The 25,748-nt window shown below is 37.8% G+C and overlaps 1 protein-coding gene across 1 annotated transcript in view; it reads right to left on the reverse strand.

Moving 5' to 3' along the window:
* The window catches only part of LOC127849040 (uncharacterized), a 194,367-nt gene that overhangs the window by 13,469 nt on the left and 155,150 nt on the right, over positions 1 to 25,748 (reverse strand). The window contains exons 36-52 of the mRNA XM_052381765.1: positions 25,316 to 25,597; positions 23,245 to 23,526; positions 21,006 to 21,287; positions 19,865 to 20,146; positions 17,813 to 18,082; positions 17,239 to 17,423; positions 16,670 to 16,769; positions 14,389 to 14,409; positions 13,171 to 13,296; positions 12,412 to 12,589; positions 11,270 to 11,422; positions 10,701 to 10,810; positions 8,914 to 8,958; positions 8,325 to 8,339; positions 5,605 to 5,797; positions 4,278 to 4,500; positions 1,644 to 1,797 (exon numbers count right to left, since the gene is read on the reverse strand). Of these exons, the coding sequence (XP_052237725.1) occupies positions 1,644 to 1,797; positions 4,278 to 4,500; positions 5,605 to 5,797; positions 8,325 to 8,339; positions 8,914 to 8,958; positions 10,701 to 10,810; positions 11,270 to 11,422; positions 12,412 to 12,589; positions 13,171 to 13,296; positions 14,389 to 14,409; positions 16,670 to 16,769; positions 17,239 to 17,423; positions 17,813 to 18,082; positions 19,865 to 20,146; positions 21,006 to 21,287; positions 23,245 to 23,526; positions 25,316 to 25,597 (2,901 nt within the window). The remainder of the gene's footprint in view (positions 1 to 1,643; positions 1,798 to 4,277; positions 4,501 to 5,604; positions 5,798 to 8,324; positions 8,340 to 8,913; positions 8,959 to 10,700; positions 10,811 to 11,269; positions 11,423 to 12,411; positions 12,590 to 13,170; positions 13,297 to 14,388; positions 14,410 to 16,669; positions 16,770 to 17,238; positions 17,424 to 17,812; positions 18,083 to 19,864; positions 20,147 to 21,005; positions 21,288 to 23,244; positions 23,527 to 25,315; positions 25,598 to 25,748) is intronic.

Raw genomic sequence — 25,748 nt, forward strand, 5'->3', positions numbered from 1 at the left:
TCGTGCTTTTTGTTTTCTAAGCCTCGCATGATAAACCTGATCTATAATGAACATCAATCTATTATTCTCTATTTTCATAACAATCAGTTGATAATCAATTTCTATTTATGCTGTTCATTTGAATGCTCCTAAATCCCAAGGACCGTTATTAAACATGTACAAATATATAAATATATAAATATATATATATATATATATATAGATATATATATATAATATATATATATATATATATATATATATATTATATAGATATGTATATTTATATATATATATATATAGATATATATAGATATATATACTCTATATACTATATATATATATATATCTATATATCTATTATATCTCTCTCTGTATATATATAAATATAAATCTATTATCTATTATATATATATATATATATATACTATATATATATTATATATATATTTCATAAATTTCATAGATATGCATACATAAATCAACAAATAATATTTAAAAAAAATATATGTAAAAAAATATAAATACACAAAAAAATAACACATAAATAAGATATGCATATTTGGACAAGGCAGTCGAGCAAAATAATTGAAATCACACAGTAAATACCAAATCACAGATGAGTCTCGCTCCAGGAAAATGGGCCTTAATGCATATGTCGTCCCTGATTAGCTACTGCACTTCGCACTGGCTTATCAGGTACGACACCATTCGCCCTAAGGGTTTTTTTGCTAAGAAGATACTCTATTTAAAAGAAAAATACCTTAAACGCCGAAAATGTCGTCCCTGATCAGCCTATGAAGTACGCGCAAGCTAATCTGGGACGACACTTAGCGCACATGCATTAAGCCCGGTTTTCCCAGAGCGTAGATCCAATAGAAATCGAGTTATATCTTGCAGAAGGGGAGACACATCCACACTCAGGTCTAGAGGGATTGGGATACGAATAAAGCATACCTTTCTTTTCTGTCATAAAAATACACGCATTACAATAGATTGTCAAACGATGTATCGTTTATCAGTTATACGTTCATCAGTTAACCTTTATCAGTTAACGTTATCAGTAAACGTTTATCAGTTTTTGTTCATCAGTTACGTACAGTATAATACCCTATGAATACTGATATATTATATCAATTGAAACAAAACATTCCTCACCTTTGCTGCTTAGCTGGGCTGGGGTTATTAATTCCTGCTTTTGAATTCATAAATGTATAAAAATAGTGCATGCAATATTGATATACGCTTGTGATCAATGAACCCAATCGAAAACGGTTTAGTTTTCTGAACAACATTCGATACCAAATGTTTGCCTTAATATTCGAGCTATGAGTATTTGTAAGCCTCGTTCTGGGTAAAGAGGGCTTAATGTACGTGCGTTATGTACCGTCCCAGATTAGCACGTGCAGTTTGCAAAGGCTAATTAAGGACGACTCTCTCCGCTTTTATTGAGTTTTCGTTTAAAGGAAGTCCCTTGTGAACGAAAATCCAGTCTATGCGGAAAGTGTTGTCCTGTACAGTCCGCACATGCTAACATGTGACAACACTTAAATCACATGTAACGATGTATTAAACCCCGTTTTCCCAGCGCGAGACTTATATATAAACGATCTTATCTATAGTAATCAAACGACCGGTAAATAATTCAGAAATAGACACACTACCTGGGCATGAGGCGCTGAATATCGTCTTATGTAGGCCCTTCAGTTGGTCGAAGGTCTCCACGTGGAAGCTGTTGTCGGCTGCCGGCGGCGTGGCTATGGCATCCACCTCCCGAGTGTCTTGGAGGGCGATACCGATCACGTACATGTGGATGCCCTGAATATTAGTGAGAATGCAAATGAGCCTCGCTCTGTGAAAACAGGGTTTAATGCATGTCCGTAAAGTATCCATTTGTTCCGCACAGGCTAATCTGAGACGACGCTTGCCGCCAAAATTGGACTTTTGCTAAGAAGAGACTTTATTTAAACATTTTATGCTATTTATTACTTGTATCAATTGTTAAAATGCCGCTTAATTTCTAGCAATATCAGAAAGAATGTGGGAGCTGTAATTTTGTGACGAAACAAAGAAATTTCGCGTAAAGTCGAGATGAAAAACGAATATTTATACCAAATAAGCGCTTATCACTTTCTTGATACTTTCTATAATACGAAAGCCAAAACACACTAAGCTAGTAGCGAATACGATTTCTTGGGTCTGATTGTGGATCCCAATGAAAAAAGATAGGCCTTCAACTTAATGTTCAAAACAACGTAAGAAATACCGTACTGTTACATCTGTTTTATTCGTCAGCATTCAATGTCATGTTTAAAAAAGATGCGTTTGTGAAACACTATGTCGCCCCCATATATTTGACCTTTGACCTTGAAGGATTACCTTGACCTTTCACCACTCAAAATGTGCAGCTCCATGAGATACACATGCATGCCAAATATGAAGTTGTTATCTTCAATACTGCACAAGTTATGGCAAATGTTAAAAAACGTTAAAACAAACAAACAAACCAACAGACAGGGCAGAAACAATATGTCCCCCACTATAGAGATGGCCAATGTTAAAGTTTGACGCAAACCAACAAACAAACAGTCAGTGCCAAAACAATATGTCCCCCACTATAGTGGGGGGGGGGACATAATAAGCGCCTTTTTCGCGGGAACATACATCCGAGGTTGTCTGATTTTGGAAACAAAGAGGAATTTGCGTCGGTAAGTTTCCGATGTGTTTGGGTCAAATTCGTGGATAGGTCAACCTAAGGAACCAACAAAAGTAATGCCCCGTTAATATTTATGATTTAACATTAATTTCAGATTTATTGTCCTCTTTCGGCCAATAACACATGTTGTAGTTATTATAGTAATATAGTAATTATAACACTACGATTGTTGGTTTAAGTGGTGGTGGCGGTGGGTTGGTGGGAGTAAACCCATATATTTAAAAAAACTAAGACTAGGAACGAAAGATTTAATTGGCAGATAAACTATGAATGTAAATTCGATGTATTTTGTTTTCGGATAAATTCACATTACTTTATAAATTGCTCGCTCGATTAATATTACTATTGGGACTTTCTTCCATTTGACTACATGATAGTTAAACACATATGTTGTTTATAACGTTCGAAGAACAATCCACGAATATAATGGAGCCTTGTTTGAGAAAACTGGGCTAAATGCATGTGCGTAAAGAGTATTCCCTGACGACACTTTCCGCCTAAACGTGATTTCGGTAAGGAGGGATTCTTGAAACTGAAAATACCATAAAAGCGGAAAGTGTCGTCCCTGATTAGCCTGTGTGGACTGCCACCTTACGCACATACATTAAGCCCAGTTTTATTCTGAGAATAATGGGCTTACAGCATGTGTTTTAAGTGCCGCACATGCTAATCAGGGACGACACTTTCCGCCTAAGAGGAGACTTCTTTTAAACGAAAAATAGTAAAATCCGTAAAGGGTCGTCCCTGATTAGACTTGGCGGACTGCAGAAGCTTATCTGGGACGAACTTTAACGCACATGCATTAAACCCCGTTTTCCCAAAGCGTGGCTCAATTATGTTAAAAATATATTATCAAAGGAATCCTCTGTGACAAACTGAGACATTTATTGGCTCTTACTGATGGCATCAAATATTTAACTCTTCACATCGTTTTGTGCGTAACGTGATTACGGATTTTATACCGAAGATAGAAGAAAGTGAAAATTCGTAAAAGTAGCCATCACGTCATTGACTCCAGCCATATTAGCTCGGTATATTACGATTTAAAACTCCATTCACAACACAAATTTTGTATGTTAACACCGCGTTTACCCTTCAGCTACTTATACTGTTTACCCTCAGCTAAGTTTGCAAACTTGAAATGTTTATTGACATTAAGCATCTGTTTCTTGTACTGTTATGTTATGTAATTTCCAACAAAGATACAATGCTGATTGTAACTCATGTTTATCAAGATAATTGGTATTTTTACCCTTAAGAATATATTGTATACAGGTAACTCTGCATGAAGATGATTTTGTAGAATATACACATTTATGTAGCAAAATATGGTAAAGCTTCAAAATTCTGTGTATAATGTTGGTTATATTTATACTAAAAGTAAAGACATTTTTCCACTGCACTAACCTAAATGTTTTCTATGTTATTGACTTCTATTATATAGATAACTTTAGATGTGTTTTATTATGCATCTTGTTCATCTCTGTTTGCAGTACATCATTATGCTATTTTTCATAATATATACGTATTTATTTTACAGTTTTAAAATAAAGTGAGTTGGAGAAAGACTACTTCAGCTGACCTTGGCTCGGGCTGCTTCCGCTTCCGGTATCGTTCGACGGCTGTTAATATTCGACACGCCGTCCGTCAACAGGATGCACACGTTCGGGGCGTCCGGCCTGTCACCATTTGCGGGCGTGAACATAACCTCGGACATCGACTTCAGCGCGTCGGCCGTGTTGGTCGATCCGTAGATGTACGGTATGCGGTCAACAGCCGCCATGACGTCACGAGATGTGGTGTACCTGATGAAAGCGATAAAAATCACCATGGGAATGTGTGTATTTTGAAGTTTATAAGGTCCTTCCGCGCCTGAGACTGCATTATGTGTAAATCCAGAGTGTGTCCCAGCCCTACTAGACCACTCGACTCACGAAAGGTGGGACGAATTTTTTAATAATAGCTGCAATTTCCAGCTTTTTTGTTGTAACTGAAGTATTTTCAATATTAGTGCGGAATTGTTTCTGTGGTGGGAAGCAGGAGTACCCGGAGGAAACCCAACCTTTCCGGTACGGTGACCACCAACCAAACTCACATGCTTCCGAGATCGGGGATTGAACCCGGATCGCCGAGGTGAGAACCAACAACTGCGCTAACCGGACAGCGCAAAAACAATATGAAAAGTTGTTTTCTTTTTAAATATCTCGTTACAAGCACACCAATTAACTAAAGTATAACATTGAATTAAACTATACTTTGATTGATTTATAGACCAAAATACCCAGCCCAGATTTTATAAATATGCGTAATTCTCCTTAAATACGATGATCATTTTAAAATTGCAATTAAGAGTTTAAAAGTTGCAATTAAAATACATTTCAGGCTTTTATAGCAACACTTTAAGCCATTTATTCTTTCAACAGAATGTGGAATTCTGTAAAATAGCTTCAATCTGTCCGTATGAAATTTCGTGTTTTTTTTATGACTGTTTTACGTTGACACGAAAATTCGTGTTTGTTATTATCGAAAAAAGTTGGGATTTGCGTCGGTCATTTGACGATGTGTTTGTGTACAATTCGTGGATCAGAAGCCTACAAAATCAACGTTAACCCATTTATGCCTAGCGTCCTGTAAAAAGGACATTGCAAACAGCGTAGACCCAGATGAGACGCCGCATAATGCGGCGTCTCATCTGTGTCTGCGCTGTTTGCTTAAAGGAATTTCTGTAAGAAATATTCTAAAAATAGAAATAAATATACCAGACATCTCTAATTTTGGAAATCCAATTAAGAAGAATGGGAAAGTCCACTAGGCATAAATGGATTAATTAATACCCAACGAATGATGATAAGTCTACAGTATTTAAGAAATCGGGGTCCGATGGCCTAACAACCAAATCTGCAACTTACCGGTTTAAATGGAACTGGACTTCAACGTCGGTGCTGTAGAGGTTAATGCCGACTCTAATGGAACCAGAGTCGATGTCGGCGTTGGAGAGGAATTCCTTAAGGAAATCTCGCATCTTCTGGAAATTGGCGTCCGTGACGCTCGTGCTGGCGTCGAGAATGAAAACCAGATCCGTCTTTGCGAGTCCGCACGGCTCTTTAGAGACAAAACGTTAAGAACGAATTAGCGCCAAATCCGTTAAATAGTTCGTCTCGCTGTGAGGAAACGGCGCTTTATGCAATAGCGTAAAGTGTCGTCCCAGATGAGCCTGTGCCATTCGCAAAGGTTAATCAGGGACGACACTCTCCTCTTTAATGGGCACAGGCAAATCTGGGACGATACTACGCAAATGCATTAAGCTCGTTTTTTCCAAAACGTAGATTTTTTTCATGATTGCATTATTAATTGCGAGTTTTAAAAAATATTTAAATTTGTTAACAGAACCAGGTTAACAGAGAAATTGTCATGTGTTTTTACTTTAATTGGTAAATTAACAATCATCGCGCAGGACAAATACGCAAAGCTATATTTTAAATATAAATTATTAATTATATTTCATGTTACTCACAAATATAGTGTTACATTGTACGTACTAAATATACGTTACCAATAAATTTTAAATTTAATACATACGTTATTATATTATTATCTCAAGCATTATACTTCTACAAATATGTTATAACAAAATCGTGTCTGGTAAAGCCCACATATTGTCATCAACTGAACGTATTAACAACGCACGCACCCTCAAAGCAGATGACTTCGGTACACATATAGCAGCAATACAAGATGCAAGTGTTAGTATATGTTAACGTCTCTAAAATGTCGTAGTATGTACCGTCGCTTCTGCTCCTCCAATAATCTGACGTCGACACTGCGTTTCACAAATGCTTTGGACGACAATAAAACCATTTTTAGCCGAAACACGGTCGCATTCAAATTGCAGTATTGCAACATACGTACAAAATTCGAACGCACAAATGATTTATTAAATAGCAAAGCGTAGATATCAGCCTTCCCACACAACAAGTCATCAAGTGTTTTGGCGTTCCGGTCATATTATCTTCAAATGTCCTTGACATCTCGTGACGTCATTTGTAGGAATTTCATTGTTGGACGTAATTCCTAAAACATTGCTGCGTCATTTGCACCAGTGAATAGAGTAAAATGAAGCCGTTGATGCGAACATTTTAAAGTATATATTAATTCTTCGGTGTGTTCACTTCCGAAGACGTCTACAAAACTGCACAAAATGGGCGAAAAATGGCCGCCAATAATCTGTGTAATGTGTCGCGTTCCGAATTGTTTTGAAATACAAAAAGCGCGTTAGATTTAAACGAAAATTCTACACGCAAGTGATGTATCAAAGAAAGCAGAAATCACAATGGCCGGCACACAAAAGTTTCCCAACAACCGATGATGTTAGCAGGAAATGGTTTACAAGGAATACAAACAGTCTGCTACTGAAATTATAGAGCAGAACATGGGGAAAAATGTTAGTACTATATTGTAAGGAGCAACACACTGAACATACACATATAAAATTGAGCCTCGCTCTGGGAAAACGGGGTTTAATGTATGGGCATAAAGTGTCGTCCCAGATTAGCCTTTGCGGTCCGCACAGGCTTATCAGGGACGACAGTGTCCGTTTTAAGGAGTGTCTTATTAAAGAAAGTATAATCTTATCAATAATCCAGTTGAGGCGAAAAGAGTCGTCCCTGATTAGCCTGTGTGTATAACACTTTACGCACATGCATTAAGACCCGTTTCCCCAAAGCGAAGCTCAAATAGAAATACACAATTAAAAATACATAAAACAACGAAAACTAAAATTTTAGTAATGTATAATAAGAATAAACTACAACTGACACCCTATACAATTAAAATATGAGTCGCGTTCTGAGAAAACTGGGCATAATCCATGCACGTGAAGTGTCGTCCCAGATTAGCCTGTGCAGTACGCACAGGCTAATCAGGGACGACACTTTCCGCCTAAATTGGATTTTTGCTAAGAAGAGACATCATTTAAACGAAAAATGTAATAAAAGCGGAAAGTGTCGTCCCTGATTAGCCTGTGCGGACTGCACAGGCTAATCTGGGACGACACTTTCCGCACAAGCATTATGCCCAGTTTTCTCAGAACGCGACTCATATGTATTACTTAGCACCTTATGTTAATACACAGAACGAAAGAAAAAAATGATGCGGTCTTAACTGACAGATCATCAACTTAAAAGAAACATTTATGTTAAAAAGCGTATTAAGGATAAAATATAAAATACAAGCAATAACAAACACGATCTAGCATATCAATCTCCGCGCAGAGATTTGACTGAAACCAGCATAGCTGGATCAAATCACTGCCTTTCATAACCAACCACGTTTCGATAGCCGAGTCACGTGGTACACTAATTGTCCCGTTGTTATGTTTCCTTCCTTTAAATTCATGTAATTTATTTTTTATTTTTAACCAAAACTAATTTTTAAAATATAAAAGATAATAATAATACTTTTCATAATATAATACTCAAACACAAAAATTAAATTTTACCAAATCTGGTAGGATTTTCTTGTGATGGCAGACATTTTATGTGAGAGCATGGAACGACTACTCTGCGTGGAGATGGTATCTAGCCTATCACCAAACACAATCAGTCCACCCGAAATAGTCTAATATACTTACTTTCTACTACTGGAGCTAGTTAAATGTGTAAAAGAATATTATAAGAAATGTATAAACATTAAACATTAAATTGTTTCTCTGATAATTTTTTGTAAGAAATCATTGCAATAAGTGATTGCAATTTAATAATTTGATGAAATGTTTGCTCTGAAACAAAAACATTAAAAAAACGACACCAACATATGCTTGAAGTTGTATGCAAGAAGTTTTTCGCGTCGTATAAGACACAATCATTTTCTGGTAAGCAATAGTTTTTCTTATATTATAAGACACAATTATTTCCTACTATTCAAGTTGTTGTTTCTTCGCATCGTTTAATGCACCATCATTTGCAAGTTGTTTTTCGCATGGTATAAGACACAATCATTGACTGGTATCAAAGTACTTTTTCACATCGAATAAATCACATTCATTTACTTGAATGCAAGCAGTTTTCGCATCGTATAATACACAGCGATTTACTTATATGCAAGAATTTTTCCAAATTGTGTGTACCGTTTCCATATGTGCATCAAATAGTTCATAATTCAAAAAAATAAGATTTGGTATTGTTCATATCAGTGCACAAACAACAATAACATCATACAACCTGGTGTAGTGGTCATAATGGTAGTGGTAGCAGGGGCGGGTGTTTCTGAAAATAACAACAAACACATATTTACACAATTTTATCACTTTAAACTTATTAATATTGACATAATATATTCTGACACATTTCAAGGTCTTGAATGGCACATGTATATTTTATATAATTGAGCCTTGCTTTGTGAAAAGGGGGTTTAATGCATGTGCGTCATCCCATATGAGCCTTACAGGGACGACACTTTCCGCTTTTATGATATTTTTCGGTTCAAGAAAGTCTCAACTTAGCAAAAATCCAGTTTAGCCAGAAACTGCACATGCTAATCTGGGACGACATTTTACGCACACGCATTAAAGAAAATTTTTCACACAGCGCGGCACATATATTTAATAAATCAAAAATATAATTGCAAAATTTTACATTATGTTTTATTCTCAAAGATGCTCTGCAAATTGTTGATAGAACTTGACAAAACGTAAATATATTATTAAAAAAATGGATAGAATTTTTTATACTCAAACACTTTGTGCCATTCATACAGTTCTTTTTATTTGTATTCTGTAAAACCATTATTATTTATTGGACATTATGCTCGTTTATGTTCGTTAATGTTCGTTAATGTTCGTTAATTGCGCGGGTATGCCGATCAACGGATTTAACACACACCCATCGAAAAATTACCGACACAAAGTCCTAATATTTTCCCAAAAGCAGAAATTCAAAAAATTGCACAACAACACGAACATTCATTATGACGAATATGACGAATATACGTGATTTTACTGAGATTACATTTAGTGCAAATTATGATTATCGCTTTAATAACAATAAATGCAAAATCTAAAGTACGCTTGAATTAACAAAATCATTCGTGCCGTATCTCTGAAAATAGAGTTTAATGCATGTTCGTAGAGTGTCGTCCCAGATTAGCATGTGAAGTCCGCACACGCTAATTAGGGACGCCACTTTCCGATTTTATTTTATTTTTCATTTCAAGAGAGTCACTCCTAAGCAAAAATCACGTTAAGGCGGAAATTGTCTGGGACGACACTTTACGCACATGCTTTAAACACCATTTTCACAGAGCATGGCTCAATTATCTTTTTGAGAACTTTCATCGCAATATTTTGCCTCAGATAATTTTATACGAATATAAAAAATAAAGAGTTTGAGCTAGAGTCACGATAGTGGGGAAGAAAACCCCGGACGCCGTATGCTGTAAACAATTAAAATTCCTGGAGAAACTGGAGAAAGGTCATACATGTGGATTTTTTCAAGTTAAAGCAAACACATTTGAAAATGACCCGATTGGAAATGACCAATAATATACATATTAATAATTTTACGGTATTTGATCGTATTATTGTCAATCGAATAGTTGCAATGCCATTTGAATATTCATAGATATGTTTTCAATAAGTTTTTATCGATGTTTGCTATTGTTAAACAAGGTTTGACACTTTGTTATAACCATGTATTTACCATTTACCTCATCCATGTGATATTCTCACTCACGAAAAAATGTTAATTTGTTGTTTTGTTTTTGTACATTTTTCATTCTTCGAAACGATGTATGTTGTGTCACTACTTTAAACGCATGCTGTTAATGTATGTATATGTTAATGACGATGAGCTGTATATGCTTAAGTCGAAATAAAATATTCTGTTCTGTTCTGTTAAGTTTTCATTAAACAATGACATGTTTGATGGCTTTATCATCTGTTATGTTGTGTTAAGTTTTTATCGAACTATTACATTTTCGATGGCGTTATCGTTATCTAACTAGCAAACACCTTTACAAATGGACTGGAAGATGCGCTTCTCCAGGCCCTGCAGTTCCGTGAAGTCGCTGACGGCGAACGTGTTGGACGCTGACGGCTCCGACGCCATGGCCTCCAGTTCCCTGGTAAAAGTTACATTACATTATTTAATTTTTGTAAGTGCTGCATATTTCTAAAAAGTTCATTTTCTCCTCTGCTTTAAAAGCCATATAGCGATAGACCCAAGCCTTTTATGTTTTGTTCTTGATACTATCTGAGTCTGCAACATTTTGGTGCATTTAATCGGGGACTTCGTTGAAAGATGAACGTTTGTGGTGCGTTTATTTAAGTACTGTAATTTTGACGAAATATCGCTGCCCAAACCCTGTTTTGCGAGGGTGTTGCCCTTTGGAAAAATTTTGCTTTCTTAGAAGTTGCAAGATGGTACCAAATGATTGCAATTAATGGAGGAGGACAGATCCATCTTTAAAATTATACCTAGCTCAAACAATTTGATCAATTCGAATGGCAAGAAAAAAAGCCCTGAAAGTTGACAGTTTTATACTGGGATCCTATGGAAATAAAAATACGTGTATTCGCACCTGGTATCCGTAAGGCCGATACCGATGGCGTAAATGTGAATTCCGACGTCACGTGACTGTTGGGCTTCCGGAATGGTTCTTCGAGAGTTGATATTGGAGACACCGTCCGTTATCACCATGGCGACGTTCGTGGCGTCATCTCTGTCGCCGTTTCTGAGAAGGAAAAGTTTCATGAAACATTTATGTATGACAGCTTAATAAGGTTTGAACCCTTTCATGAAAGCTTAATTGCATAGAAAACACTTAAGATATGAGAAACGCTCTCTAGTCTGTTTCATGGGTGGAACCAGTACGTGCTATCTGTGGGGAAGGTCTTAAGAGCGCTTCCATAGTGGGGATCGCATCCGTGACTTCACGGTGACTAAGTGGACACCATACCCACTGCAACACGGCGACCTGTGCCCGATTTACAAATAAGGGAAATATCTACAGCAAAATGGTTTGCTTCAGTAGCCTGCTCTTGTTTGCTTTCCCCTTACTGTCACTGTTGGACTGTTTTGTGGATGTCTTTTAAAATTAATATGTTTGCAAATATCCAATAGCAAACGAAAATACTATAGTTCAAAACCTTAATAAAAGGTCAGCAAATAATTAAAAAATGTCACCAGACTGTTCAAAGCTTTCCACCCTGCCCATTGTATCAGCATTCTGTCGGAAGACGTTTATTTAAAGAGTCTTATATTGTAATGCTATTTACATAATAATTGTCGACCAACGGGAAGACGTTTAGTTATTGGTCGTATATAATAATGCTATGTACTTAATGCTGAACAAACGGTCGCACATGCCTTTCGCCGACCAATCCAACGCCGTTAATTTCTAGGGTCTTATATTAAAATGCTATTTACCTAAAGTTGAACAATTGGTCTCTCAAGACTCTCAGTCCGTTCATTAGGATTCCGTTTATTTACACGTTTAATGCTAAATCATTGGTCTACAATGCTTTTCGCTGACCAATGGGAAGCCGTTTGTAGCTAGGTCTTATGTAATAATTATATAAAACCTAAAGCTAAACAATTGGTCTCTCATGACTTTCGCCGACCAATTGGAATCCGTTTATTCATAGGTCAAATTTTTGTTTTGTGTCACCGACCAATGGGAAGACGCTTATTTATAGATCATATAAAAATACTGTTATTTACCTAAAGCTGAACAACTGGTCCCTCATGACTTTCAGTCCGTCCGCGGTGTTGGTGCTGCCGTAGATGTAGGGGATCTTGCTCACAGCCTCCAGGACGGCTTGCTTGGTCGTGTACTGGTTCAAGAAGAACTGGACCTCCACCTCCGTGCTGTATATCAGCGCTCCTACCCTAACGCTCCCTAAGATACAGCAAACATAGGCGTCATTTTAATTACTGTTAATTTATTTAAATGACATTTCGTGTTTTTTTGTTAAATGACTTTCGTGGACAATATAATTCGTGGATTTCTGGTTTGGAAAAAGGAGAAATAAGTGTCGGTCATTTTCCGATTTGTTTGTACTAAATGCGTGAATCGGTAACTCTACGAAACCAACGAATTTTAATGTCCCATGAAAAATAATTATTGTACAGTACCATGATTACAGTGGATACAGCTTTGTAATATACCAAGATCCGAATTCTAGCATTTGAATGATCGTTTTTTTAAAAGACAGAACAGTATGGGATAAATACTCTACAAAGTACCTGTCATTTACTATCAGCGTATTTTCTTATCACGAAAACGCACGTGTTATAAGCGTGTTTAAATCGTTAATAATTAAAACACGATTATACCAGAGTCGATAAAACAATACGATCATACCAGAGTCAATAAACAAAGCACAATCACACCAGAGTCGATAAACAAAACACGATCATACCAGAATTGATTAACAAAACACGATCATAACAGAATTGATAAACAAAACACGAACTTACCAGAGTCAATATCGGCATACTCGACGATGGACTTCATAAACAACAGCTGCTTCTGGAAGTTTGCCTCCGTCACGCTTGTGGACGCGTCTACGACGAACACCAGGTCAGTGGCGGCAAGTCCGCACGCTGTGGGTACACAATAGTGATTTACACATCTGTGGGGTACACAGTGCGCATCGCTCTAAGAAAACCGGGCTTAAAAAGGTAGCGGACAACGCCTTCCTCTTCATTGAATTTTTATTTAAAATAAGGATCTTTTTAGCAAAAAGTCAGCCAGGGCGGAAAGTGCAAACTGCACATGCCAATTTGGGACGACATTTTACGCACATGTTTAAACCCCATTTTTTTCAGGGCTCAGCTCACGTTTATTGATGTAGTATATCGTTCATTTGCTTGAACATTAAATACAAAACCGCGTTTGATTACATAGATTACGGTATTATGCGTTTATAATTCAAATGAAGGCATTGAGTTTTTCATCAATAGTTCATCGAATGTTGGTTTAAAAACTTTTAAATAATAGACAAATGCCTACGATATATATGAAGTAACTGCGCTCTGCGAAAAAGGGGTTTAATGCATGTGCGTAAAGTGACGTTCCAGATTAGCCTCTGCAGGTCACACAGGCCAATCAGGGATGACACGATCCGCCTAGACTGGAATTTTGTTTAGAAGAGACTTCATTTAACCCTTTGCATGCTGGGAAATTTGTCGTCTGCTAAAATATCGTCTGCTGAATTTCTAAAATTAGTATTTTCTTCGATTTTTTTCAATGAATACTATCAAAATAGCAAACGGTTTGGATCCTGATGAGACGCCACGTTCTGTGGCGTCTCATCTGGATCAAAACTGTTTGCAAAGACCTTCAAAATTCGGTTCCCGCACTTAAAGGGTTAAACGAAAATATCCGTAAAAACGGAAACTTTCGCCCATGGTCAGCCTGTGTGGGCTGCACATACTAATCTGGGACGACACTTTACGCAGCTTTATTAAACCACCTTTTTCCAGACCGAAGATTAGATAAATCAAGAGTAAGACTCTAAAGAAAGGTCCTACATCCTTGCCCACCTACAGACTGCAAGTGTAGCGGCGGTCGAGACGTAAAAGAGGAATATCATGAGAAAAAAATATCTGACTCAATATTTACGTAATTAAAGAATTTTTAAAGAATCGTAATAAAAAAATGAACCATGAAGTAATGTAAAAAGACTTTCTAACCTGGTTGAGGAGTTGTCGGTGCTGAAAACAACAACAAGAACTTTACATTTAACAAACATGACAGGAATTACATAATATGTACGGGTTTGAACAATTACAGTGAGTCGCCCCCTGGGAAACCAGGTCTTAATGCATGTGATGGGGTCCGCACAGGCTAATGTCACAGGCTAATGTCACAGGCTAATGTCACAGGCTAATGTCACAGGCTAATGTTACAGGCTAATGGCACAGGTTAATGGCACAGGCTAATGGCACAGGCTAATGACACAGGCTAATGGCACAGGCTAATGACACAGGCTAATGACACAGGCTAATGACACAGGCTAATGACACAGGCTAATGACACAGGCTAATGACACAGGCTAATGACACAGACTAATGACACAGGCTAATGGCACAGGCTAATGGCGCAGGCTAATGGCACAGGCTAATGGCACAGGCTAATGACACAGGCTAATGACACAGGCCAATGACACAGGCTAATGACACAGACTAATGGCACAGGCTAATGGCACAGACTAATGACACAGACTAATGACACAGGCTAATGACACAGACTAATGACACAGACTAATGACACAGACTAATGACACAGACTAATGACATAGGCTAATGACACAGACTAATGACACAGGCTAATGACACAGGCTAATGGCACAGACTAATGACACAGGCTAATGACACAGACTAATGACACAGGCTAATGACACAGACTAATGACACAGACTAATGACACAGGCTAATGGCACAGACTAATGACACAGACTAATGACACAGACTAATGACACAGGCTAATGGCACAGGCTAATGACACAGACTAATGACACAGGCTAATGGCACAGGCTAATGACACAGACTAATGACACAGACTAATGACACAGGCTAATGACACAGACTAATGACACAGACTAATGACACAGACTAATGACACAGGCTAATGACACAGACTAATGACACATGCTAATGGCACAGGCTAATGACACAGACTAATGACACAGACTAATGACACAGGCTAATGACACAGACTAATGACACAGGCTAATGACACAGACTAATGGCACAGACTAATGACACAGGCTAATGACACAGACTAATGACACAGACTAATGACACAGACTAATGACACAGGCTAATGGCACAGACTAATGGCACAGACTAATGACACAGGCTAATGACACAGACTAATGACACAGACTAATGACACAGACTAATGACACAGGCTAATGACACAGACTAATGACACAGGCTAATGACATAGACTAATGGCACAGGCTAATGACACAGACTAATGACACAGGCTAATGACACATGCTAATGTCACAGACTAATGACACAGGCTAATGACAAGGCTAATGACACAGACTAATGACACAGGCTAATGACACAGACTAATGACACAGACTAATGACACAGGCTAATGACAAGGCTAATGTCACAGGCTAATGACACAGGCTAATGACAAGGCTAATGACACAGACTAATGACATAGACTAATGACACAGGCTAATGACACAGGCTAATGACACAGGCTAATGTCACAGGCTAATGACACAGGCTTATGACAAGGCTAATGACACAGACTAATGACATAGACTAATGACACAGGCTAATGACACAGGCTAATGGCACAGGCTAATGGCACAGGCTTATCAGGGACCAGACTCTGCTATTATGGAATCTTTGTTTGTTTAAAGAAAGTATCTTCAAAATGAAAACTTATCTGAGATGACACTACGCATATGCATTAAGCCCTATTTTTCCAGAACTCGACTCAATTTATTTACGAAGGAGGAAGAAGGTAACTCGCACAAAATATAATGACTTACTATTGTTGTTTTTGTCCGTTTTCATGTAATATTCTCGCTATAATTTTCATTTAGCCTTCTTCTTATAATTTAAGCGAACACTGCAGCTTTGTTCACAAAGTACAAATTATAACAAAAGCATAAAATGAACGTTTAGTATGTTTGTTGATTTTCACTGTTTTTTTACTGCAGATGAAAGTTTATAATGATTGAAGTTTTCACTTAAATAGATTTTTTAAACAAGTATGTTCCAATAATTTTCAATTTAAGAATTATTTTATAAAATGTGTGAGTAAAATAACGTATACTATTATGATTGCTGATCCAGATTTACACAGGTGTCGAAATGAAACAAATACATATTCGTTTGTTTAAAACATGTCCAAAAGCGAAATATTTTTGCTACAAACAGTGAAAAGTCCAACAACAAATATGAAGGGGTTTAAAAACACAATAACATTTTACAACGTACTCACCGGGCTGTACAATGACAGTAACGTTGTCGACGTCATTTTGTCCCTTTGCGTCGACGACGGTCAATGAGAACGTGTAAGCGCCCGGTCGCAGGTCGGTGAGCTGTTGGTAAAAATATACTAATTCAAATTCTGATGAAATATAATGTTAAACCTTCAACATTGGAAAACAAGTCAACAATTTGCATATACGGACATTAATAACCACGCATTGTCCTAAAGACCATTCTAAGCTGAATGCATTTAAGAAATAAAAACGGTGGGTCATACAGTATTTAAGAGAGAACTTTATACGAATGAAAGTTCACTTATTGTTTGGTCAACGTTTTTACCCGGCTAATTTTTAGTTGTTTGTAACCCGACTTAATGCAAGTTTCCCGCTGGAGTCTTCAATTCTTAAACATAGCCGTCATTCCTAGGTGAACTTTAATGCTTTCCCTGCATACAGGTCGAGACCAGAATATCACAAAGAGAGCCATTAACACACTGTACTGAAAACATGTCTTCCATTAAATCAAGATATTTTTTTTAGATAATATGACTGTAAAATCAAGTATCTAGTATACAGTAACCTGCAGAACCGATGTCCTGTCTCCTCTCATCGTCACGGCTCTCTCGTCTCCGTCGCTCAGACGCCACCGATAGCGCACTATGCCTACGTCATCGGAGCTTCGACTTCCGTCAAGCGTTACGGAGTTTCGTGGCAACGTGATAACGATGTCTTCGCCGGCGACAGCATTCGGCGGCTTATCAGCAGCTGCGAGAGAAATTGTAGATTTGAGCTTTTTTTGGGAAAATTGGGCTTAATGTATGTGCAGAGTGTCGTCCACGATTAGGCTGTGCAGTAAGCACAGGCTAAAGAGGGACGACACTTTCCAACTTAACTTAATTTTTGTTAAGAAGAGATTTCTAAGAAACAAAAAAATCCATTAAAGCGAAGACTCTCGTACCTGAATAGCCTGTGCGGACTACACAGGCTAATTTGGGACGAATCTTTTCGCACATGCATTCAGCCCGTGTTCCGGGAGCGAGGCGCATATGAATATTATAATTGGAGGGTTGAACACAAAATTTTCTGTCTGTTCAAGATTTTGTACCCTATACAAAAGTTAGACACACAACCCTTGACCAAATTTAAATACTAACCTCTAACCGTCACGTCTACATAATCTTCATCCGCCTGCCCCAAGGCGTCGAACACCGTGAGGTTGAATCGGTACACCCCCTCTACTAGCCCTTCCACCAGCGGACGCACTGAGTTGACGTCAGCGAGCCGGACGCGGCGGTCGCCACTCCACAGGTAACGGGCAACGCCGTTATCGTCCGTTGATCTGCTGCCGTCCAGCGTCACCGAGTTGACCGGAAGTTGAATTGTTACGTCACTCCCGGCATTGGCGACTGGCGGATTGTCCCTCGCTGACGAATTTACAAATTAGATAAATAAATGTTTAACTGCAAGTCCAACTTCTCGTTTTGCGCTATTATATAGACGATACTTAAAAACGGCATTGTCTGTGCTTGAAAATTACACTGAATGCTTGTTAATAATGTAATAAACAATAAACTTGAATCATATTTTTAAAAGACCTTAAAATGATTAACATGAAATATTATAAATATATTACAACATAATTAATCAATTATATCTTTGTGTATGCCAAGATATCAATATATTGTATTTAACTACTGTCATAAATTATTTAATTTTTAATTATTTATTTAATATCACTATATCGTTCTCTATAAAAAATACGGCTGATCTTCGTGTTGAGTAAGTAAATTATATTTGAATAGTTTAATTATATGCTTTAATAATTCTAACCATTATCAAAATATGCACAGCGGGACTTATAATGCGTAAGCCTTTCTTGTCACATATGCGAATATTGTTTATACATGCATTACTTTAATTACGTTTTACTTTTTATTAAGAGCGTGCGTGATTAAAACTATTCATGTATTGCACGTTTAAAACATATTTTTTACTGCGTGAATGGGCATAGACCGAAATCACAATCTGTTGCCGAAGTAAAGAAAGATAAACAACATAAATATTCTTTAAAAGACGCTTAAACATTTCATAAACGTATTTTTGCGAATATAAAGCATTGTTGATTTGTTATATTTACAATATGGATTAATTCTATCTTTATCTAGCTACATTGCAGTCGGAAATATTCATATGATATTAAAATACATACGTGCATTATGGGTTACGCCTTTTAAATACGTTAACTATAGTATCATATATACCTTCACCACATCTGTTAATTGTATACACGTGTATTGCTTTAAATGAATTGTGCAAGTAATACGAAACATCAACCATTAAAAAATTACATTTACAGAAAAAAATATTCTTATCTCTTTACGCCGATAAACAAACAATATATACGATACTCGCTTTGGGAAAACAGGTTTAATGCATGTGAGTTAATTGTCGTCCCGGTGCGGAATCAGGGACGACACTGTCCGCTTTTATGGAATTCATTATTTCATTGAAGTCTCTTTTATGTGAAGATCCAGCTTGAGCGGAAAATGTCGTCCGACATTAGAATGTGCGGACTGCACAGGCTAATTTGGGACGACACAATACGAACATGCATTAAGACCCGTTTTCCGAGAGCGTGGCTAATACACTAAGGTTAGACAGTTGATGAATAGATTATGGGAATTTTGCACAATATCAATATCAATAATTATTTATCACAACGTCGAATCAACTATTGTGCACCGAATAGAACGGGTAAAAGAAGAAGGTGATCATTCGATATGATGCAGTTTGCAGGTTGAGACAATTGGAATCTCTTACAAGCAGAAGTGAGGGATTAAGCTGGAAACACGTATGCCAATCTAATCCGGTAGCCGAGAATTGAAATGCCACGCAAAGCGCTCTAGTCTAATTTGAAATATGCACTACTAAAAAAACTTTTTTTAACATTGCATCGTAGGTGTCAACGTGACAATATAGTATGAACAGCATCAATGTATCATCAAATACACGAAAAAAAGAAATAGGTAAACATCGCACTGCGAAATCAGGGCTTAAAGCATCTGCGTAAACTGTCGCTCCAGATTAGTATATGCGGACTGCACAAGCTAATTTTGGACGACACTTTACGTATATGCAATAAACCCTATTTTCCCAAAGCGCGACTCAAATTGAAGTATGAATTCACACATCGCGTCGTGTGTTACCTGACACTATCACCATAACTCTGTCAGAATCTGTTTGCCCTAGTTGATCAAACACGGTCAAGGCAAACGTATATATGCCTTCCTTCAAATTTTTCACATCTAAAACGGGCGTGTCGTCTCCAGCCAATACAAGCCCGTCGACGGCGCCCTGTTCTAGCATCCAAACGTAACGGACGAGTTTTACGTCGTCCGTTGAAAGGGATCCATTTAAAGTAGCCGTATCTACGGGCAACTGTATCATGACGTCGCCGCCCGCATTCGCCACGGGAGGAAAATCTTGCGCTAGATTTTGAAATATTAAGGAATGTTCAATGTTACATGAAGCGATAAGCAACCATAGATAAGCCGAGCACTTGTATATGTATTTGAGCGGCGTTCTTTGAAAGTTGGTCTTAATGCATGTGCTAAAAGTCGTCCCAGATAAGCCTGTGCACTCCGAACAAGCTAATAAGGCACACACATTTCGCCTGTATAGATTTTTAAGTATAAAAGTAACCTCTTCTTAACGAAAATCCAATAAAAGCAGAGCGTGATATCCTTTATAAGCCTCTACGGAATGCACAGGCTAATCTGGGACGACATTTGACGACACTTGACGCACATGCATTAAGCCCGGTTTTCACAGAGCGAGGCCCATATCTCTATTTGTTTTCTACTATAAACATAACACGTCCTAACTACAGGAGTAAGCATACAGGAAAGAAGGAATTCCTATCTGGTATTATGCGAACGGAGAAGCGTGCAAAGAAGTTGCTGTGCGTGAATACTTATGGTAATGTATGAAATAAAATTATTTGAGCACTACAGTTAATATCTTGGGATCACATAAAACTTATATAATAATGCATTAAAAATCTTGGGTAAAACGGAGGGCAACAAATCAATTTAATTTATTTGTAGATTCAACTGGTGTTTCTTGAAGTTTTCAACAACGGACGTTCAAGTGGTTCAAGTAGTAGGAGTGCGTAGACACTCGCAGGGTTCTCACATAATGCAGCCTCAAACACGAAGGGAGCTCAATAACTTCGAAATACACACACTCAACCGGAAGTTCAATACCTATTACGTTTACTATGACGTCAGCTTCGGAAGTTTAATACCTCTTACGTTTATTATGACGTCAACAACGGAAATTCAATACCTATTACGTTAACGATGACGTCATTCTTGTCGACCTGCCCTGCGTCATCATGAACGGTCAAGGTGAACGTATATTTTCCCTGCCGCAGACGTTTCACGGTGAGCACACTTGATGTTAGCCCATCAAGTTCGAGCCCGTCAGAGTTGCCATCTTCCAGGGACCAAAAATAGCTCACCACCTTCACATCGTCTGATGACCGAGTGCCATCAAGCTTGACCGTGTCGTCTGGTAGCTGAATGGTGACGTCATTTCCGGCGTTCGAAATAGGTGGCAAATCGCGGGCTGAGTTACAAGATTTTAAATGAATGAAAATGTATATACGATGCTGAGTAAATGGTTGAATGCACTGAGGTAAAACATAAAAAGCTTTCTATGACGCATCTATATATTAAACAACTACAAGCACTATTGGATATACTGTAAAAACATTTTCATATTAATTTTGTTGATTTCGAGGGATGATTGACCCACAAGTTAAACACAATCAGAAAATGATCGACGCAAATTCCCAAATTTTGTTCCGAAATCAGCAATCTACGAAATTACGTGTCCACGAAATCAAAAACAGGAAATTTTTGTGACGATTAACATAAATGATTTTACAGTATGGATAAGGATATCTCGGTATGATGAATGTAGTGGAAAGAAAAACGAAATGCAGTTTATACAAATATATAGTATTCAAATAATCTCTCGAGGTTTAATATTCCAACGCTGATAGACCTATCTATGCCTCTAAAGAATGGCCATGGTCGTCATAAACTTTCAACCAAAACATATATCTTCCATCTTTAAGGTTCAGTTTCTGAATGTTTGGTTTCTCCCTAAAAGCAAAGTCCTTTTGAATCGCCATCGAGAAGAGGTCATGCATAGCAGACTTTTTCTACATCTTCCGATGTATTAGATCCGTACAGGTATTTGTGTTGATGTTTTCTTCTCGTAATATATGCGACAGGGGGAGAGGGGGGGGGGGGTCAAGCCCTATATGACAAAAGGATGCGTTCAGCAAACGAATTATTGTATAAGTGGATGTGTATGGGTTCGGTGAGCATACCATTAATTCCGGACGTGGCGAAAGATCGTCGGCACATCGTTCATTACCGACGGAAATTATAAAAGGCCGGCGGTGAAATGCAAGTGCGCGACTTAGGGACTGTAATTATTGTTTCCAAAGTGTGTAACCCTCTTGCAGTTTACACAACAACATTATTTAACAGTAACCGGTTACTGTGATTTCCGGACAATATCCGATTATTTTCGTCAATATTCTAAGCTGCCGTCTGTATCTTACATCGGTTTATTCCGAGAGCGATTTCGAAAGTTAACTCTACTAGTCAGCATTTTAACTAGTTCATCTTTCTTTTTGTATCTATAATGCATGTATCTATGACAAGTAAAATTCAGTTCCGTAAACAAATACAATATGCCTGTAAATGTTGCCTCGGCGTAGAACGAATACAATTATTGGATACAACTAATAAAAGTATTTGTGAACTTTAACAGATTTTAACTTGAACTTTTCGGACCAATATCTAACCTTAACCGACCATTATATCTTTGATATATTCTTCAAAGTATCCGACTTGACTGTTCCGAGTGGATCATAAATTTCTAAGACAAATCTACAACGGCCTTCGCTTAAATTGCCACCCGTGTGGCATCACCTTCGACTAAGTTCCGTGGAATGCTCAATCCTCCAGTGTTAAATAGTAACGAACAATTTTTCACTTCGTTTTTCGCATCTGACCATGAGCTCTATTGTTAAATCCTCATCGGCTTTTGCAGTTAAGGGGGAGATCAAAGGGTAATGGTAAATCTGGTTGGTGTCTTCGTTATAGGGTACGGAAACGGTCACATATAGATCGAGCCTTAAATGAATATTTTTGTCATGCTCCGTTTATTTATGTTTTGATTGTTCATGGGTAAAGGACGACACCAGGTAAATTCAGCATTCGTTACAACATGTAATCTACAGTGATGCAACTAACATAAAGGGCTGATGCCGTACTTTAGCAAAGATGGCCGCCATTACACACCACGTGATGTCGACCGCCATTACACACCAGGTGATCTTGGCCGCCATGTTTACTAGGATTGGTGCTTATGCATTATCATGCCTTCTCTAAAACTAGCAAAATGCGAAAGATGCGAGGCCCAATGATTGGTGAGGGCATGAGATCGTTGAAAAGAGGTTGGAGACCGTTTATCTATTTCAATAGCCTTTTTTCAAAACTAATACCTTTTACATTCACTACAACCGTATCATCGTCGACTTGGCCCAGTTCGTCGTAAACCGAGAGTGAAAATGTGTAGTTTCCTGGTCGCAGGTTTTTCACGGTCAGTCTTTCGGTGAACTCGCCCTCAAATCCGAGACCGTCCGCTTCTCCATCCAGAAGTGTCCACGAGTAATTGACTATCGCGACGTCATCGGAGGAACGTGATCCGTCCAGCGTTACCGTGTCGTCTGGTAGCTGAACGGTGACGTCACTACCTGCGTTCGCCTTCGGTGGGATGTCTTGCGCTATTTCATGAATGATGAATTAGGAATAAGCAGTTTGCAAGATTTGTGTTGTTTTAAAGCGAGGCCATGAGTTCAGAAATCTGGTTCTGTTTTCACCAACCCATTCTTAGACTTAAAAATAAATTAGAATACTCTTTGACTTAATAAAACTACCTCAGCGTTTGATTAGATTCAGGCAAAACTGGTGCTTAAATCACTAACAATTGTTGTTAACGAATAATTATATACTTAAAAGTGTCCACTGCCTTGCAAGATTTGATTTTCAAGTTTTGATAATAGTCATTTTTTATACTTAAGTCTATGAATCGGTTTATGACTACGGCCCTAGTCTAACGATTGCATGATACGACATAATGTTATTTACCCATTTATGCCTAGTGGACTCTCCCATCCTTCTAAATTGGATCAATTTATTTCGAAAATTAGGGATGTCTAGTATATTTATTTCTATATTTAGAATATTTCTTATAGAAATTCCTTTAAGCAAAAAGCGAAGACCCTGATGAGATGACGCAGCGGCGTCTTATCTGGGTCTACACTGTTTGCCAATGCCTTTTTTTTCTAGACGCTGGGCATAAATGTTATTAACACATGTGTGCATATTCAGTGAAAGCGTTTACCAGGAAAAGTGATATTAGTTATTACAAACCCGACACCATTGTTTATCAAATACATTATATACCAGGTATGCATTGCATGTATATAAAACCGTGTGCAAAGTGGAGCAACTCTTGATACATGCAGATAAATACAACTTCGGAAAAGCGCACAGCGGATGGTGAACAAGAGCACCGCCTTGCGGGTGCAGACCGCTCACCTATTTTTCTTTTTAAAGGTAAAGGCACCTATCTCAATTTCAATCACAAAGGAAGGAGGGGTGGAGTGGAAGGGGGTGTATAGTGTGGGGGTGTGGTCATTTATTACATTTTCTTCCAAAAAAGCAAACAAGGACCATAATTCCGTAAAAATGACAACCAGAGTTATGCAACTTGTCCTTTACTGTCCCCTAATGATAGTTTGCAAGTGTTCCAAGTATGAAAGCAATATCTATGATACTTTAGGGGTAAAGTGGACCAAACACAAAACTTAACCAAATTTTCAATTTTCTAAGTATAAAAAGGGCACATAATTCTGTCAAAATGCCAGTCAGAGTTACATAACTTTGCCTGCACAGTCCCCATGTGATTGTTAGTAAGTGTTACAAGTATGAAAGCAATAGCTTTGATACTTAAGGAATAAAATGGACCTAAACACAAAACTTAGCCAAATTTTCAATTTTCTAAGTATAAAAAGGGCACATAATTCTGTCAAACTGCCAGTCAGAGTTACATAACTTTGCCTGCACAGTCCCCTTATGATAGTTAGTAAGTGTTGAAAGTATGAAAGCAATAGCTTTGATACTTAAGGAATAAAATGGACCTAAACACAAAACTTAACTAAAATTTTCAATTTTCTAAGTATAAAAAGGGCACATAATTCTGTCAAAATGCACGCCCGAGTTATCTAACTTTGACTGCCCAGTTCCCTCATGATAGTAAGTAAGTGTACCAAGATTGAATGCAAAAGCATTGATACTTTAAGAAAAAAGTGGACCTAAACGCAAAACTTAACTGGACGCCGACGCCGACGCCGACGCCAAGGTGATGACAACAGCCCATATTTTTTTCCAAAAATAGATGAGCTAAAATGTGTTTAAAAGATTCTTGAACATTCGGCTATAAAACTCACCTACAAGAAATATGTTAGTAGAAGCTTGTTAGTATCACATCTATTCAGAAGAAAGTGAAACCTTTGACGACAATATTCACTGAATCATCGTCCGTCTGCCCCAGCTCGTCTCTGACGGTTAGGGTGAAGGTGTACGCGCCTTCTTCGAGGTTGCGAACATTCACGTTGGCTTTTCTATTCCCCTCCATGACCATAGCGCCACGTTTCCCTGACGTTAACGCCCACGAATAATCGACGATCTTAACGTCGTCGCTGGACCTACCGCCGTTGAGTTCAACGTAATTTCTCGGCAGCTGAATTGTGATGTCATCACCGGCGTTAGCGTTTGGTGGAACATCTTGCGCTGAGAAGTATATGGTAACATTTCAATAGTCGCTATTTTTTTTTCTATTTTTATATGTAAATAAAAAATCATGACATCATGCAAGCGGTTATTTCTGTTTCAAAATGTAAAACATAATATATACAAATTTTAATCCATAGCCAGAATACTT

The sequence above is a fragment of the Dreissena polymorpha genome, chromosome 10 (genome assembly GCF_020536995.1).
Source record: "Dreissena polymorpha isolate Duluth1 chromosome 10, UMN_Dpol_1.0, whole genome shotgun sequence".
Classification (NCBI taxonomy): Eukaryota; Metazoa; Mollusca; class Bivalvia; order Myida; family Dreissenidae; genus Dreissena; species Dreissena polymorpha.